The sequence below is a fragment of the Gallus gallus genome, chromosome 24 (assembly GCF_016699485.2).
Source record: "Gallus gallus isolate bGalGal1 chromosome 24, bGalGal1.mat.broiler.GRCg7b, whole genome shotgun sequence".
In the NCBI taxonomy this organism is placed as follows: Eukaryota; Metazoa; Chordata; class Aves; order Galliformes; family Phasianidae; genus Gallus; species Gallus gallus.
The window spans coordinates 2,903,522-2,922,024 of record NC_052555.1 but is presented as its reverse complement, the minus strand read 5'-3'; the positions used below and the strand labels follow the sequence as shown (position 1 = coordinate 2,922,024).

The window sequence follows — 18,503 nt, the reverse complement described above, 5'->3', positions numbered from 1 at the left end:
GGGCTGTGGCACCTCACAGCACCTCAAATGATGCAGTTTTAAGCTCATGAATCATGCAATGCAGAACACCAGCTGCTGCAACGTTACGTTGTACTGTGAGACCAGTTCTGCCAGGCAGATAAAAGACACTCTTCCCCAAGAGAATATTTCCACGTGTATAACTTTGTTTTAATTTGGTAAAATTGCAGGGTTGTAGAAAAAGTTAATGTCACTTCTGACTGATGAGATACACCGAGCATGAAGCGTGTCGTAAGTCTTTATCACTCCCATATGGAAGCATGTAATAGGTACAAGACCATTTACATACAGTATTTGGGTAAGTGCTCTTACTCAAAATGCACTTGGAAGTTACTTCTTTCAGTTATGCATGAAAGTTAAAGACACAGCAAATGCAATCCACAAATAGAGTGAACTCCATGTTGAGAAACTTGATGGAGCACTGCTCCACTAAACCCCCAGTACATACACAGGGCAGGGTTCTGGCTTCTAGGGACCCTAGGCAGCACACAGAGCATCACGCCAGCAGCTAGGAGGCACAACACGTGCACAGACTTCCTTTACTCCAGCAGACGTTGCTGTAACAGCTGGATATGCAAAGGGGAGCCCAGTGCTGGAAAGCCTCTGAAGGAAACTCTTCGCTTCTAGCAAGATGAATAATACACCTGTTCCCTAGTCATGAGCAAACACTACAAAGGAATAATTAGAAACTATCTGACCTGAAACCCACATGCCCATTACTGTGGTATTTTTCCACCTACTACAGGTGAAACAGAAGATGGGCTGGACCTGGAAGGGGAGGGGTGGAGTGGCAGCACAAGATGCTGATTTATAAAGCACCAGCGAACAGTGCTCCTTCTCCACAGGCTTTGGACAACGAACTCGTCCTGCCTGAAGGATGCCAAAACACAAGCAGGATTCCAGCTAACATCTGCTTGTCAGCTGAGAGGGGACTACCACCCCTGTGAGCTTTTGCACTGCAACAGCCAGAAGTGCTCCCAGTTACTCTTCTCTCCTTTTGGGCTTTTGCTTTTCATCTAGAGCTTTTGGCTGGGCTGCTTCATTGCATCTGGAAAGGAATAAGCTCACCAGGATGGTAAAGGTGAGTAGACTGTTCACTGAAACTGCTGCTACTGTGCAAGTTTCTTCCTACTAATGAGCTCTCATTTAATGTATGTGTATTAGAAATACGAGCTAAGCAAGAAAATGGAATTGATACTAGAAAATATTGGGCACCCAGTCTTAATGACAAAGGTTGTCACTCTTGATAAGTACGCACTTCCAATCCTAAAACGTCAAGAGATCAGATTGGATAGAAAACACCTCCAGGAATTTTTGTAATCAACGTTTTCATGAACAGTAACTCTTTTGCAAATGCCAAAATCTGGGATTTCATGAACATTTGCAGGTTAGAGATTATATGAACATCATGCACAGCAACCAACAGAATTTATTGCCATCACTAATTTTCTTTTTTCTTCTCTTCCTGATAGAGTCTTATGATAAGACAGCTGCTTTCTCTCTATCTTGGTCTCTCTGCTGAAGATTTGAAAAGCCGAACAGATCTTTGAGTTGGGTAGTTAAAGGGAGGAGTAGGAGTGTAAAGGAAGAATCCCAGCAGATCAACCAGACTGTGTGCCTTTGGTGTGATTCAAAATTTAGAACGTCCTGTAATAGAGATTGTTCTGTATCTGGGATATTTATCAAACAAACTGAAGTGCTTTAGCAAGATTACAGGCTTGTAGCTGCCTGAACCACTCACCAGCTCTTAGCTTTTCTCTTCCTCAAGATAAAATGTCAAGATATCAACATTCCTTTAATTAAAGGGCATCTGAGGACAGGAGGTCAGTTTGGAGTTCAGAATAATAGTAAGCAATGAGGTGGCCAAACCCTTTCTTTCCTGGTTGTTCCCATCACTTAGGCTGTGTGATTTAGGCTTTATTTCAACTCGCCTAAAATATTTCCTTTGTGGGAAGCTAAACAATGACAAATGTCCTGCAAAATGTGTGTGTGCATATCAGCAGCACACCAGCACATCCATCCCATTAGTAAAGCACACCATCAGATAACTCTCATGAGACTCTGATGGTTAATCTCTAAGGAAGGCTCTGAAATGGGGTCAACCAATAGTTCTATCCAAGGAATGGCATGTAATTTACAAGTTAATTAGGATCTGGAACGTTATGATTACAGAAGCTGGCAAATGGGCAACACAGGAAGTTTACCCTTCAGATTACGGTGTTAATGTAAAGTTAGGAGGATGCAACGCTCCTCAAGTTATGTTATCCATAAAGCAGAACATCAGAGGTTTGGCAGCATCCCTGGGTTACTTACCTGTTTCTAGACTGGCTGGTATGAGTGAACAAGAAAGAAGCAAGAGGCTTGGTTCTCCCTGGCAGCCCAATAAGCTGTTTGCCTCCATTTTATGCCATCTGGTGTAAATTTATAAATACAAATGTATAAATGGTAATATTAATTAAAAATAACATTGAAGTCACGTATCTAAAAAGCTGTAGGAACAGAGAAGCCAGAGAAAAAGTACTCATTCAATTTCTTTTTCTTCTTTCTCTTTTCTTCTCCCTGTTACTTTTGCTGAGGTCCTGGGCAGCATCTCCACACTTTGTGTTAGATCATAAAACACTGAAAGCGTTGTGCTCTCTGAAGGAATCACTAATTGACAGATGCTGGAGACCTGATTGTGGGTGCTATAATGCTTGCTGTGGGGATTTCAGGACATAGATGGCACTCAAAGTTGCCAGGAGAGAGAAATAGCAGCAATTCCTAACTTAGCAAAGAAAAAGAAGGATTTATCAGAGTCTGATTTGTGCAGCTGCATGCAACAAAGCTAAAACCTTGCTTCTTCCACAGAAAAAGTCTGATGTTTACTCAGTTGAGATCAATGGGCTAAAAGACCTGGAAAAAACAGAGACTGGAGATGAAGTGAAGTACAAAGACCTGAAGGGCAACAAGAAAAAAAAGAATGAAGAACTGAAGAAAGAACTGGACCTGGTGAGTACTGCTAACTCCACGTCAGCTGGCAGGACAGCCTCAGCCACTGTTTGGATGAATGCTGGTGAAGGGGAGTGGGGAGTGCCAGTGCTGAGAATCCAACAGGGAGCAATAAGCTTCCTTACACCCCTGAAGTATGCCTGAAAAAAAGCTGTGCAGGATCAATATCTGTAATGAAAGGATAATTCTGGCTTGATGAAGCCACCATTGGCACAGAGCAGTGCATCCCTACTGAGGTCTGTACTTTTCCACATGGAATTACTCTAAGCTACCTTCTCTCAGCTGTCACCTGCACAGCCAGCCAGGAAGCAGAGGGAAGAGAGGAGCAAAACATCTTGCTCCAGAGATTGCTAGTAGATCTAGAAGTGTGCCTCAGCTTTACACAGTTTTTTCCCTGCAATGCACTTCAAGGAGTGAGCACTAAGCTCAAGCAACCTGCATTTCCTTCTGGCTTGCTAGGGACTGGCTGGGTTTGGAAAACTCACTTCCTGCATGCATGCTTCAGTTTCCCAATCTGAAACATGAAGTTAATTATTCTGACCTCTTTTCTGAACTGCTTTAAGAACAGCTCACAGCAAAGGCAATGTATGGGTTAGGCAGTATTTCAAAGGTAAGGAAACCCCCAAACGAGCAATCAATTTCTCCATCATCTTTCTGAGCTCTATTCAGTCCCAGCTAAATAATTCTCAACGTATCTCATCTTTGCCACCAGGGATGTAACAGTACTCTCATGTTTCTAAAGAGAAATCAAAGTACAGACAAGTTAATTGACTCATCCAAGCAGCAATGAATCATTCTGTGAAAACAATGGTGAGAACTCACAAATTCTTGGCGTCTAAACCTCTGCTCACCACAAGGTATAATTGGGTCAGCGATGCCACAGCGGTGTCACTGCAGGGAAAGGAGGAGAGCTTTCTAGTTTCCCTCTCCCATGCCTCTTTTTTAACTGTGCTCAGAACCTGCTGCCTCTTTCCACGAGACCACAGCAGGGCATTTCACATGCCCTCCCTCATCAATCAGGCACCAAAGCTGCTGTCACAGGCATCCCAGCACCATGCATCCCATCTGTGGGCTATGGTACCGAATGCATGATCCTGTAACACATAAAGCACGGGCATTTGTGTTGAGCAATTAAAGTGAGAACCCCGTCCTGCTCCTGTGACAGATTTGCAGGAGGAGACAGTTACAAAATATGCCTAAAACCAAAAGAAAGCACCAACTCCCAGCGGCGCACACACTGATAGCAGCCCCTCAAGTCTATCTCAAAGCTTTTCACACTTATCAGTTAAACTTCTTGACGTTTGTGGTGAAACCCATTTCCGTCCAGCAGAAGACAAGTGTTGTAAATGCTTTGCAAATGGTAAAATAGAAGCAAATGCCAGAGGTGTGGATATATAAGAGGACACTCGTGCTTTTTCTGATAAACTATACTGTTTATTTGTGGAAGTGGGATTTCATGCTAGCAACTGGATCCATAGATCCAGATCCAGGCACTTTGAACCATCTCCAGATATATAATTTACAAGTCTGCTGGTCTGCTCACTGCCATTTTGTCTCCCTTTTGGAATCCAGGATGACCACAAACTCAGCACTTCACAACTGGAGGAAAAGTACGGTACAAGCATCGACAAAGTAAGTCCATAGAGCATCATTAAGGAACTTCCTGCTTCAGATGCCTTCCTTTACCTCTGGCTATTCCCAAGCTGCTTAGAGGCAGTAGGAAGGCATTCAAATTGGCAAACTGACAAAGATGCACTCATGCATGCATGCATAACCATGGAGCACTAGCTCCCAATAAAGCCTCAAACAAGCAGCATCTCAGTGCACAGCACCGTCCTGCTTTTAAGCTGGAGTTTCTCCCTAGTTGGAAGGATTCTAATGTTTTGTAATCAAAATCCCCATGCAAAACTAGACCTCCATGTTCTCATCAGGACCACAGCTTTTCTAAAGGTATTCAGAGTTCACCACAGGTCATTTTTCACTAGCAGTGTCACTATCCCAAAAGCCCTACCTTTGGAAATCAAATGTGCGGGTTACTGATCCATAACACTAACAATGTTTAGGAAACAAGCAGCATACACTTCTTCTCTGAGCTAAAAACCTGTTTTCTGTGACTCCATAATAAATGTGGCATTTACTTTTGCAGGGCCTCTCCAGCGCAAGAGCAGCAGAGATTCTGGCTCGTGATGGTCCCAACTCACTCACTCCTCCCAAAGCCACTCCTGAAATTGTTAAGTTCCTCAAGCAGATGGTGGGAGGGTTTTCCATCCTCTTATGGATAGGAGCTGTCTTCTCCTGGATTTCATTTGGCATTCAGTTGGCCCAGGGAGCTGAATCAGCCTTTGACAACGTAAGTGTTTGAATAACTACAAAGTGAGTATGTGACCCTTCCACAACCTAAGTAATAGAAATACTACTTCATAGTTACTCAGTAACAGCCAGGAGGCCTTTTGTTCTTTCAGGACTCTCCCTTTACTACTGAACGTTTCTGCTAAATACCTGACATACCACTTCTAAGAGTACCTGTCCAAAGGTTTTATAACTACTGCCTGTAATCACAATGCTTGAATACGCTGGAATCTTTGACTTTAATTCTCTGCTAGGAATATAATTGATTCAGGCTCATGCCAGGTTTGATTTAAAGAAGGTTTTTAGACAGACAGGACATTTGCCATTATAATTTTTTATACCCCTAAAGCTTTACTTGATCAATAGGAAGGCAAAACTTGAGAGCACTTTCCTTAATTTGTCTTTTAGTCTGCTTCAATACCTCATTTTAAGCCTCTTAAAAGCAAACAGAACTATGACTTACTCTATCAGAGAAACTCCCTAGCATATACTTTCAACTAACTGGATTATTTCTTTTGTTGATTAGCTCTACCTTGGTGTAGTCCTTGCACTGGTTGTCATCCTCACTGGTATCTTCGCTTACTATCAGGAAGCAAAAAGCACAAACATCATGGCTAGCTTCAGCAAAATGATTCCACAGGTGAGAATAACCAAGGCATTTCTTTTGAGATGAAGGCTCATTCTGATAACACACCTCAAAATGACTGAAGTGGGATGTTAATATAAGCACCTTCCATACAAGCAATAAGCACAGCTTGAATCTACCTCTTGGTTGGGTGTTTAGAGGGCAGCACCATGCTCATTTTGGTCATACTTCTGTCCTTCAGCAAGCTCTCGTCATCAGAGACGCAGAAAAGAAGGAAATGCCAGCAGACCAGCTGGTAGTGGGAGACATCGTGGAAATAAAGGGGGGAGACAGGATCCCAGCGGACATCCGTCTGATCGCCACTCAGGGGTGCAAGGTAAGCAATGCTTAGTAGAGCACACCAAGAGAGTGTAAGAATGGTTTAGAGGCTTTTACGACACAAACTATTTCTGCGTATGAGTTATTTAGAGCTTTAAAATTTGACAAATTCTAAGTCATAGAATGCAGAAACTCTACTGAGATGCTCACAGCTCATGCCATACTAACATCCCCACTTCCTGAACATCAGAACAAGCCATTATGGCCATAGCATGTTCTAGCAATGCTCTTTGCCAGGGCAGCAGCAGACATAGCAACACTACATTACATGTCTCCAGAGACCTGGAGTGAGGTCTTCACCTTTCCTTTCAGGCTGCCACTGAAAATCCCACCAACAAACACATAGCACGGACTGAACCAATTTCCTGCTGAAACACATTCCCACAGTGACAGAGACAATTGTCTCATAGAACAGCACTGAGATACGACAGCCCTGCCACCTGTTATTAAATGCGCTGCAGCCTTCCTTCTGGGCTGTATGTACCTGCATGTCACTGACTTTAATATGGGCATGTCTCCGTTTCATTAAAGGTGGACAATTCTTCACTCACAGGGGAATCAGAACCACAGCCCCGCTCCTGTGACTTCACCCATGAGAACCCCTTGGAGACCAGGAACATTGCATTCTACTCCACCACCTGCGTGGAAGGTGTGTATTGACAAAGGCCTCCAGAAATGGCACCTGTAGAGAGTGCTGCATCATACTTTTAACTCATTTTGAACTATTCTGCCTCGAGGAATTCCAGAAAGGTTTGGTTGCTTTAAGAAATGGTTTTCCAAAGCCTGCAGCACTAAGCTGGTCATTTATCACGTCAAGCAGTGAGACCTTTGTTTTAAACACCTAGCCTGGTTATGGGTGCAACATGCAATTAACTGCAGTTCTATTGTGGTCTTCCAGTCATCACCTTTAGAAATGTCAAGTTGCAGAGGCCTTTATGTACTTGTGGATGCTTCCGTGAAAGGGCTCTGTACACTTGAAGGTGTTGTTCCTGCTCTCAGAACTAAAAGGTATGTGTTATACCTAACAGACTATCTGCTAGGAAACTGCACAGTGCCTTGGGTAATGCTGCACTCCTACTGCAACACCATCAGAAAAGACTAAGGAAGATGGATTTTTGTCTTTCTTTCCCTTTCCAAGGGAAAATAAGTAATTCTGGGGTGAGGTCTCAGCCACATTAAGGCTGAAAGGGGTCTTTGTCAATCAGTACTGTGTAGAGAAAATGGTCTTGGAGCTGATGGTCTTATTTCTCTACAGGCACTGCTACTGGCATTGTAATCAACACTGGGGACCGCACGATCATTGGGCGGATTGCCTCTCTTGCATCAGGAGTAGGAAACGAGAAAACACCCATTGCTATTGAGATAGAACACTTTGTCTACCTGGTGGCAGGAGTGGCCATTTCCATCGGTGTCCTCTTCTTCATTATTTCTGTATCAATGCGATACAAGATTCTGGACTCGATCATTTTTCTCATTGGCATCATTGTGGCAAACGTGCCAGAGGGACTGCTAGCCACAGTAACAGTAAGTCTGTGTGAATTCACTGGGTGCCACTTGTAGTGCTTCAGTCACTACCACAATTCATCTCCCTTAACTTCAATACAGCATAACGCTAAGCACTGAAGAGCAGATTACCTGACTTGAGTTGAGGTGGGGTGTTTTCCTTTCCATGAAACTGATAGGACAAACACTTCATTTAGGAATTCTGGCATAACTGAGCTATTAATCTGAGCTTCAGCACAAAAATCCAGCTCTAAACAACAGCCCTGAAATACTGCTCTGCCTCAATCGCTAAGCAGTATTGATGATGTGAGTCATTTCTCCACAACCTGTTCCTATTTGGAAAAGAAGACATTGTACCCTAAAAGTCTCATGAAAATTCCATTTACTAACACATAAAAATGGTCTCCACAATCCCCAGCTGAGAAGCAGCAGAACCTTAAAGCATTGTTAGCCCTAAAGCACACCAACAATGAACTGCAGCGATGAAGAGATTCACTTCAGGATTCATTAAATTGGTGACTGGGAATTCCCCCAACACTGCAGGTTCTTCCATTTTAAACACCCTCTTAACTGATAAAGTACTCATCGCCATCAGCAGGCAACCAGGTTGCTCTCATGAGTACTTTTGCTCTCACATGTACTTTTTCTTAGTTGCAGCTGCACATCTGATCTAAATAATGCTTTTGCAGTGCAAAACTGCAGCCACCAAAAGATGGCTTTTAAAAAATGCTCTCTTTTCTAAAAGCAGCAACATTAAAAGTAGAAGTCTGTAACTTGCTGACGTTATTCTTTAATGGTACCTCGCTGAACTTCTTGCTTTACTTCTGCCAGGTGAGCCTGTCTCTGACAGCCAAGCGGATGGCAAAGAAGAACTGTTTGGTGAAGAACTTGGAAGCTGTGGAAACGCTTGGCTCTACTTCCATCATCTGCTCTGACAAGACAGGGACCCTCACGCAGAACAGGATGACTGTCGCCCACCTCTGGTTTGATAATCAAATCTACTCAGCTGATACCAGTGAAGATCAAACAAGTAAATATGGCAGTGGGGGATCTGAAAAGGGGTGGCTATGAGGGATGTTTCCCACTTACTGTCTGAAAAGATATCTTCATTGACATCAGTTGGACAGGGATTAAGCAGATATACCGCCCTGCCACACAGAAGTGCAATGTGCAATAGAAAAGTCCCTTCTCTGCCACATAGAGATGAGAACAAAATAATTCCTATCACAAACAATAAGCCTGGAAGAGGTTCTAATTCCACATGCACTCACTGATAGTGAATTTTGGAGAGAAACAAACACAGAAACTTTATCTTTGCCAGAACTGCTAGCTGATTGCTGTGAAGTTCCTGGTAAAGTGTTTTTCTGTAACAAAACCTATCAGAGGAACAACCTTAGTCTGCAAACAATTCAATTGTGTTGTTCCAAACTTGAGCTTTTACTTCTGCCACATACTATGCCAAAGGATGCTGTATTCATTTTGCTTTTCTTCAGCCCAGCCTTTTGACCAAAGCTCCCCATCATGGACAGCACTATCAAAAATTGTAACTCTATGCAACCGAGCAGAATTCAGACCAGGACAGGAGAATCTCCCAATAATGAAGGTACTGCTTCACATCAACTCCTTTCTCTTCCTTTGGAAGAGCAATACATACAAGCTATTCTATTTAGTTTCAGTCTTCTCTTACATTTAACACTCCAGCCTTCTAACTCACTCTTGGCTATAAACTCATAAAAAAAATCTAAGGCAAAACTTTAGCACAAGGATTTTTTGGGGACAACTGCTGCTTTATCACTGCTGCTCAAGCACACAACATCTTACAGAAGCACGTAAGCTGTCATGAAAGAGGTGCAGAAGTATACATGCTGTCAACTGTCCCTTCTCTCATCCATGCAGAGAGTGGTGGTGGGTGATGCCTCCGAAACAGCTCTGCTGAAGTTTGCAGAAGTTGTTCTGGGTGATGTCATGAATATCCGAGCACGGAACAAGAAAGTGGCTGAAATTCCCTTCAACTCTACCAACAAATTCCAGGTGTGTTTCAGTTTTGGTGTGTTTCAGTGTTTCTATCAGCATATCCAGTGCAACAGCTGGTGACCTGGAAGTTTTAATGGGTGAATTCAATGACACAGAAGATTTAACCTACAATAACTGTAGTTCATTTCATTTGATGGAAAGAACGATGTGTGGAAAAGGAGAATAAACACTATTTCTGTGCAAAGTGACCAAAAATGGGAACACGTAAGGATTGCATATGCTTATTCAAATTACTCCATATTGTGACACACAGCTCTCCATTCATGAGACTGACGATCCCAATGACAAACGCTTTCTGCTGGTGATGAAAGGTGCCCCAGAGAGGATCTTAGAGAGATGCAGCACTATCATGATCAATGGGAAAGAAGAACCACTGGACAGCGAAAAGGCAGAAGCTTTCCAAACAGCATACATGGAGCTGGGAGGCCTGGGAGAAAGAGTGCTTGGTGAGTCCTAAGTAGAGGGACTATAAGAGAACTGTGGTGCAAAATGGGGAGTTTAAATCCTGGTATGAGCACAGTGTGTCTCAACTTCATTCCCCTTGCAGTGAAAGGTAAGAAGCAAAGTGTGCTGCCTTCTATGCAGACTGCTAAAACCTCACTGCCACACTGTAAGTTCCCTGTGGCAGGAATGCTATTACTGCTATATACCGATGTCAATCTGAAACACTGTGCAGCCAAAACAAAGTTACAACAGCAGGTTAAATGATCCTCCATAGAAAGCAAATGGTTAAATGCACTGGAATTTTACAGGCAAGAGAAAATCTGATGCTAAGCTATAGCAAGCTCTCCTCTTTCTTTCATTATTTCCTGTACATTCTGTCACCCTACATCTCCTTTCAGGTTTCTGTCACCTGTACCTGCCTGAAAATGAGTTTCCAGACACCTACCCATTTGACACAGACTCCATGAATTTCCCCACCTCCAATCTATGCTTTGTTGGGCTCTTATCTATGATTGACCCACCTCGTTCCACAGTGCCAGACGCTGTCTCAAAGTGCCGCAGCGCTGGGATCAAGGTAGGGATCTCACAATATTCCTATAGACTATAACCTCAGTATATGTATTCATATCAGTATCATATGTATTTATATCAGTATATGAATTCTCATAGAAGAAGGTTTCTTTATTCTATGTTGTTCTAACCTTACTGCTCATGACAAAGCTCTTTTCGCAGCTCTGATAAAATGGTGCCAATAACAAGAGGTAGAGAACTGAAATCAATACAGAGCTAATTAATTAATAGCCACTACCTGTCTTTGCTATGTAAATAGCACAGCTTTCCAAGTTCAGATTCTAAACTGCTTCCTGGTCTAGAACAATAGATATTTCGCCTAATCTCTCTGCATCCACAGCGCATGTATTTGTCACTGATTCCAGGCACCTGTCCCTTCCTCAGGTTATCATGGTCACTGGTGATCACCCAATCACTGCTAAGGCCATTGCCAAGAGCGTGGGCATCATTTCAGCCACCAGCGAGACGGTGGAAGACATTGCGAAGCGCCTCAACGTTCCTGTTGAGCAAGTCAATAGACGGTAAGAGCAGGCAGACTACCTGGGATACCTATTGCTTTCATTTTCTGAAAGCTATGCCTTCTTCTTCTACAGTGCTTTTAGCCAAACTCTATATCACAGCCACCAAGCCCATCTAACATGCCTCTCTACCTGAATAATTCTATGCCTAGGCCAGGGCTCTCACCTGCACTCACCATTGGAAAATATTGGTGAGTGATACTTTGCAGATCACGCCGGTCTTTGCTGTCACTGCACATCTGACTAAACGTGCACAGCTGAAAACCAAAACTCAGAATCTCATGTGGTGCTGGAGGATGACCTGAGGACCACCACTCCAAAAGTTCCTCTCTCACCAATGTAAAAAAGAAAACAACACCATAAGAAAAAACATGAAAGATTTTTGGATATGTCTTCCTCCTCCACTCTCACCCCCCCCCCCCCCCATCCCTCAGATTACTCTTTAAAATGCATTTTCAGTTGTCAAGTCTGCTCTGGAGGAAGCCCTAATTACTTCCCTCTGTATCTAGGTAACTAATTCAGTCTGGATTTCCGCAGCAGCTTTCATTCAACACCTGCTGATTAACAACTAATGCTTCTGAAACTAACTCAATTTGCTGCTTTCCTAACTGTTAAGCTGCATGCGTTCTACGAGTGTGCTGTTCTCTGCCTAAGCCTTTTGATTTGAAAACGTACCCGTGGCTATCACAGGGAGGCTACAGCAGCAGTAGTGAACGGGATGGAGCTGAAGGACATGAGCTTGCAGGAGCTGGATGAAATTCTGTGCGACCATTCGGAGATCGTCTTTGCACGGACCTCACCCCAGCAGAAACTGATCATAGTGGAAGGCTGCCAAAGGCAGGTAAGAGGTGCACAGGCTTCTGTACAGACACTGCTCTGGTGCATTTCCACATGTATCGTCCCCCAGGTGACAGTGGAAAGCAATTTCCAGAGCACTCTGAGCTCTGTTCATTCCGCTCTCACTGTGCGAGAGCAGCATCCCACACATTGCCACAAGCACTGTCTTCCCTGGACAGAACCCAAGTTATTTAAATTCCTGCTACAGACTCCGAACTCCTACTGACAAAATGAGCTTCTCCAAAGCATGAATGCCTTAGAGCTGTGCTGAGGGGTCTGCCTGGCTTGATGTAATTCAGAGGAGCTGCTGCTGGGATGCACAGCAAGCGTCCTGGGCAGAGACTTGCACACTCCTTGGGAAGGAGCCTTCCCCCAGGAATTCTTTAAACCCAGATCAAAGCCACATATTACCACATCCTCTCATCTTATCTCTTGTGGCCATTTAGACCTATGTACTTCCCTCCCACAGGAATGTTTAGACAAGGAGTAAGATATGAATCCCACAAAATGTCATAGCATGATTTATCTGTGACCGAGTCTTATCTCTATTACTTTCAAAGACTGCAAAAGAACCCACAGTAAGCATGAATCTGAGGCAGGATTTAAAGAGGGACTGTCCCACTCACAGGCAGCATTATGTAAGGGAGCATGGAGTGCAGCCAGCACACGAGGCATAAGGAGAGAAATGACATACATAGCGCTCTGAAGAAGATGCAGACTGTCATTCCATGATTTTCCCCTCTGACACATCTTCCAAATAGATGCTGCAAATCAAAAACAGCACCACCACCACGCCTGAACTACACAGGGATGGAGATCCAGCACAGGCCATTATTTCAGTTTTGTAATTATGCCAGCACTAAGCTTTCCAATCAGCATTAACAGCTCTTCAAGTTTAAGCCTGAATTGCTTTCAGGGAAGAGAGAGGAAAAAAAAGGATAAAAATCTTCCCATTAAATCTCATTTTTAATATTAATTTTTTTAATGCCCTTTGGCAGACAGAGGGTAAATGTGTTCTGTACTGCTTGGACACCCACACCCCCAGTGGATGGAGAAGGATGCAGAGGAACGCCCTTCCCTTCCCCCTCCTGAGCCACTCACTCTACACGCTGTCTTTAGCACTGAGAGCTTCTAAGCTCTTCTGTCCATGGCAGTATTTACTGGTAGTGACACTGTGCTAATCCCCAAAGGGACAGGACGTTTGGTATTTGTTTTAATCAGTTTGTCAGGCTTTCTCCCACTCAGAACACTGTGCTGCTACCCAGCTGTGAGCTTTTGCACCAAGCAGGACAGGACCCTTTGCTGCAGTAGATGGTTTCATTGGAAGATAACACAGAAACTGAATTAATAATCAGTTTTCCTTCTTTTGGATTCCCAACATAGCATGCCAATGGTCAGAGCTGTTGGGATAGGATGCAAAGGGTCTCTAGCTGAACACTTACACAATTAAGATTAAAACCAACTGAGTCTGTAAGCACTGCACAAAAGAAAAGGACAGACGGTGTGGGGTCCCTGAATTTCCCATTTCTCTCTGCTGACTATGGAGGCAACCTGGATGACACACAGACACCTTACAGCCATGTGCTGCACACAGCCTGAGCCTACCGTATTAATTCTAGAGACTCAGAGACTGGAAGAGTGCTGAGAGCTGAATGTCCACAGGGGAAGAAGGCACCACATCCTCTACAACCCCACATTTGGATCCTGTTGTGTGTTGCAGGGTGCAGTCGTTGCTGTGACTGGAGATGGAGTCAATGACTCCCCTGCTCTTAAAAAAGCAGACATTGGAATTGCTATGGGCATTGCTGGTTCTGATGCAGCTAAAAACGCAGCTGATATGGTACTGCTGGATGATAACTTCGCTTCTATAGTCACAGGAGTGGAAGAAGGTAAAAATAATGTTGCTACCTCTTTTCCTAGCTGAAAGCTGCTGACAGCCACACAGCACTGGTCAGTCAGTCCTGATTCTTCCGCCCTGCATCCCTCTCTGCAGGCAGCACATCTCCTATCTCCCTTATTTTCATCCTGGATTTGGAAATAGGACTTTGGTATTTGGAAAAAAAAAAAGGGGGGGAGGGGAACTGCTTCCATCCAAAGACACTACAAAGACAATAAGGGAATCATTCCTCTCTTGCACATACTTGCTAAGTAGAGCATTGGTTTGCCATCTCTGCTTGCTCGAACTCCAAACAAAAGCATTTCTCATCTCATTCTTATGCAGTCTTTATCACCATAAAGATACAAGCTGTTTTCTTTATATTTTAACCTTAATGCTTGCTTGCACAGTGTCTTTTACTGTGCTACATCCAAACAAACACACTGCTTCTCCAGCTGCAAAGCTCTCATGGTTTGCACTAAAACCACAGAGTGCTGAGTAATTGGAGTTTTCCTCCATCTTTCACACTGAAAGAGATTTAATTTAACTACAATTTTCAGGAGGGTCAAAGGGAAGGTAGGTTAATAGCTTGGAAAAAAAAAGCATCTTAAAATGAGGAAATACATGAAAACACATAGAAGCCATAGCTGCTTTCACTTAAATTAGTTAAAAAATTAAGTTTTTGGGTGGTTTTTTTTTTGCATACTGTTGGCAATCAGCTGTTACAGAAGTGTTTCCTTTCCCTCCAGGCCGTTTGATCTTTGACAACCTAAAGAAAACAATTGCCTACACTCTGACTAAGAACATTGCTGAGCTCTGTCCCTTTCTTATCTACATCATTGCCAGCATTCCAATGCCCATTGGCACCATCACCATCCTATTCATTGACCTGGGAACAGACATTGTAAGTTGCTGCCTCAGAGCTGAATAGAGAATACCCTCAGGAGTGACAGAAGCTGGGTGTACAGGGACAGATGTTGCTACAAGACCCTGATGGTTTGTTTCTCTTACAGATCCCCTCTGTTGCGTTAGCCTATGAAAAAGCTGAAAGTGATATTATGAACAGGAGACCTCGAAACAAAAAGAAAGACAGGCTGGTGAACGAGCAGCTGGCTATATACTCCTATCTGCAGATTGGTAGGTTGGCCTATTCTCCATAACACCACCTCGCATCAGCAGAACGAGATAGAGACAAGTTCTATCACCTTTTAGAAAAGGGGAACATGAAATTAAACCAGTACTCCTAGATTTTGCTTCTTCCTCATTCCTCTGGTCTAGTATTAGATATAGAGGCTGGCAGCCCGACCTGCAGCAATGGGGTTGGAGCTTGATGATCTTTGAGGTCCCTTCCAACCCAAGCCATTCTATGATTCTCTGATATAATTGATTCTCCCTCTTTGACTTTGCAGGTATCATGCAGTCAGTGGGAGCCTTTGTGACATATTTTACAGTGTATGCAGAACAAGGCTTCCTCCCCTCCACACTGCTTGGCGTTCGAGTCAACTGGGAAAACAATGCTATTAATGACTTTGAGGACTCTTATGGACAGGAATGGGTAAGGAAACACCAGAACATCTTCACAGTCTGTCTTTAAAACTCAATGCTCTCCTCCAAAATACAAGATTAAGAAAAGAAAGGGAGGCTTAAATGTAAACATTGGCCCAAACCCAATCATTGCACACCTTAATCTGGAATAACTGAGTTTATCCCTTTGTAACAGAAATCTTCCTGCCAAGGTTTGCAGTTGCTTCCGCAAGACAGGAGCGTCAGATACAGCACAGCTATTTGATGTTCCCTTTGCCTTGCAGACTAAATACCAGAGGACGTACCTGCAGTGGACTGGCTACACTGCCTTTTTTGTCAGCATCACCATTCAGCAAGTCGCAGATTTGATTATCAGGAAAACAAGAAGAAATTCCATTTTCCAGCAGGGTCTTTTCCGGTAGGTTTTGCTGATCCTTTACCTGACAGGCAGAAGGATAAATTAGCCCACTGCTAATTAGCTCAGTGATTTGCCCCTTTGCATTCAGTTGTTGAACAAAGACTAAACGTGGATTCAAGCCATTGCTTGACAAATATTTTCCTCACACTTTGCCCCCCCCCCTTCCCTTTTCTATCTCACGATGGGAGTTTTCCTTACGTAAAGGCTTTCCTCTGTTTAATCTGAAAACACATCAGCCTAAAAACTCCACTCATTAAAATGTTTACTATGAAGAAGCTTCCTCCGCAGATTATTTTCTTAATTCTTATCTACTTATCAGTCGTTAGGTCACTTGAACCTCAAGCTAACTTCAGCCTGCAGGTAAGGAGATACCAGCTGGTCAAACTACCCTCAGTAATGCTGGCTGCCCTTTGCAAAGGGCTCTGCACCTGTCAATCCCAGGAAAGCCAGGGAATTAAAGACATCTAGTGGGATGGAGGCTGCATGTAAAGGCTGGCATTTAGTCAGAGCATTTCTGATAGGAAAGCAAACTGGTTTTCTTTCTTTATCTGCAGATACAGAGCCTACACCTATGTATTTTTCCTTCTTCAATTTGCCTTTGAGTCACAATGAGCACATTCACATTGCAAGTAGGAGACATGAGTAATGCAGGCAGCAGGCCTGCCTAAAGCTAGCTAGCTCTGCTCTAGGTAGGTCAGCAATGGGAGGAGGAAAGACATGGGAATATGAGATGCATGGCAGTGCTACAGAGCCCACCAGTTCCCTCACACCACACTGCTCCCCATCTATCTCATGCAGGTTGTCCAAGCCAGCAAGCAGAGCCTCAGGAAGGCACAGCCTTTGCGGTATGCTGAGGAATCAGCTTTAACTACTTCTCTGTGATTTTCTTATAGGAACAAAGTCATCTGGGTGGGTATATTTTCCCAGATAGGAATTGCTCTGATTCTCACCTATGGTCTTGGACACGTTACAGCCCTGAACTTCACACCTCTGAGGTGAGTTCTGATGCTGGCACGTTTCCCTTTCCTTCATGTACTAACAGGGACTTACCATTCTGCCTAAACCCACACATGGGAGAAAGATGCCCACACAGGACAGTTTTAGGATAAATATTTATGAATATTCATTACAAAGAACAGGATGGACAACTGATTGACCAAAAAGGGAATTATTTTCATAGCTTCTATAAAGAATACATTGCATTTTTTTCTACTGAATTTACTGTAGAGGATACAGAAACCTTCCTGTGTAGAACACACACCCAGATTTTGTCCAGCATCTCCAATATTTTGGTGAGATTATATAACATTTTACTTAATTTTATGCAAGTGACTTCTATTTTAAACATATCACTGCCAAAAATGTTCCATTTTTCTGACATCTTCAGAGACTGTAATGCCGGAAGGCAACATTTCCTTCTGAATAGTATCTGGAATTCATTAATTAATTCAGTTAACTACTTACGCTTGGGCAGCTTGCAGGGACCTAATCTTATTTCTAACCATTTAAGTGCTTATGTTACAGGGGAAAAAAACCAACAAAAACCCACAAAGTCCACATTTTCTTTAACTGAAATCGGACAGCATAGAGAGAGGCCTCAGACATTCAGCTTGGTGGTTAGAATGCTTCTGAATGAGAATCTCTTCTCCCACTCCCAGGTTTCAGTACTGGTTTGTGGCTGTACCGTTTGCTGTCTTGATATGGGTCTATGATGAGGTCCGTAAGCTGTTTATCAGGAGATACCCGGGAAGTAAGTAGAATTCCCTGCATTTACCATAAGCTGTCCTTTCCTCCACTGCCACTCACTCACCTGCCTCAGCTACCTCTGACAGACCTAAAAATTGACCACTTGCCCCCAGAGCTCCAAACACCACTTTTTTCTTCCCCTCCTCTCGCAGGTTGGTGGGACAAGAACATGTATTACTGAACCCGTCCTTATCACTGGACTTCTTCCTCCTCATGGAGAGCTGCTCCTCCACCTCACACAGCCTCTGCTGCTTCAATGTCCTGTCTGTGCAATACCAAGTATACACTGGGCTCGCCCCACCAATGGGTGAAGAGATTTCATGAAGAATTAAGGACTTAAGAGGCTGGCAAGTAACCTCCTGCTGTACTGTAAAGACGATGCTTGTCTGAATTGAAATGCTATCTATTTTTTATAAGAAGCACGATTGTCCCTCATCCAAGGATGAACATGGAGCGCACCCAGAGGACAACACAAAGAAAGAAAAACACAACAGAAAAAACTTAACGTCAGGCATTAATTTGCACTAGAGGGGTTGTTTGCTTGTTTTCTTTTTGTTTGGTTTTGTTTGTGCAACTGAATTCCAAGCAAGTGCATACATAGACCTGTATTACCTTGCTGAGAATAATAACACTGTATAGGAAAATTTGATAATAAAAGTCTTTTCCAGAAGACAGATCTCCACCTTATCTTCCTATAAAGACTAAGAGAGTGAA

At 43.4% G+C, this 18,503-nt stretch overlaps 2 protein-coding genes across 30 annotated transcripts in view; one reads left to right on the top strand and one right to left on the bottom strand.

The window, feature by feature from the left end:
• The window catches only part of LOC101748867 (zonadhesin-like), a 140,607-nt gene that overhangs the window by 19,388 nt on the left and 102,716 nt on the right, over window positions 1-18,503 (bottom strand). For 25 of the 29 annotated variants that reach the window (XM_025143347.3, XM_025143348.3, XM_040652111.1 and 22 more), the window contains one exon: window positions 15,931-16,065. The exons of the other annotated variants lie outside the window; for them this stretch is intronic. The gene's annotated coding sequence lies outside the window, so the exon portion shown is untranslated. Of the gene's footprint in view, window positions 1-15,930; window positions 16,066-18,503 lie in introns of those variants that run through there. 29 annotated transcript variants of the gene reach the window in all.
• On the top strand, window positions 856-18,459 carry ATP12A (ATPase H+/K+ transporting non-gastric alpha2 subunit). The gene is made up of 23 exons (NM_001030909.2): window positions 856-1,099; window positions 2,866-3,006; window positions 4,579-4,638; window positions 5,153-5,356; window positions 5,882-5,995; window positions 6,183-6,317; window positions 6,851-6,968; window positions 7,575-7,843; window positions 8,654-8,852; window positions 9,316-9,425; window positions 9,719-9,853; window positions 10,110-10,302; window positions 10,699-10,874; window positions 11,255-11,391; window positions 12,079-12,229; window positions 13,946-14,114; window positions 14,851-15,005; window positions 15,115-15,238; window positions 15,511-15,656; window positions 15,910-16,043; window positions 16,937-17,038; window positions 17,702-17,793; window positions 17,942-18,459. The coding sequence occupies exons 1-23, from the start codon at window positions 1,091-1,093 to the stop codon at window positions 17,968-17,970; spliced, it is 3,102 nt and encodes a 1,033-aa protein (NP_001026080.2). The 5' UTR covers window positions 856-1,090; the 3' UTR covers window positions 17,971-18,459.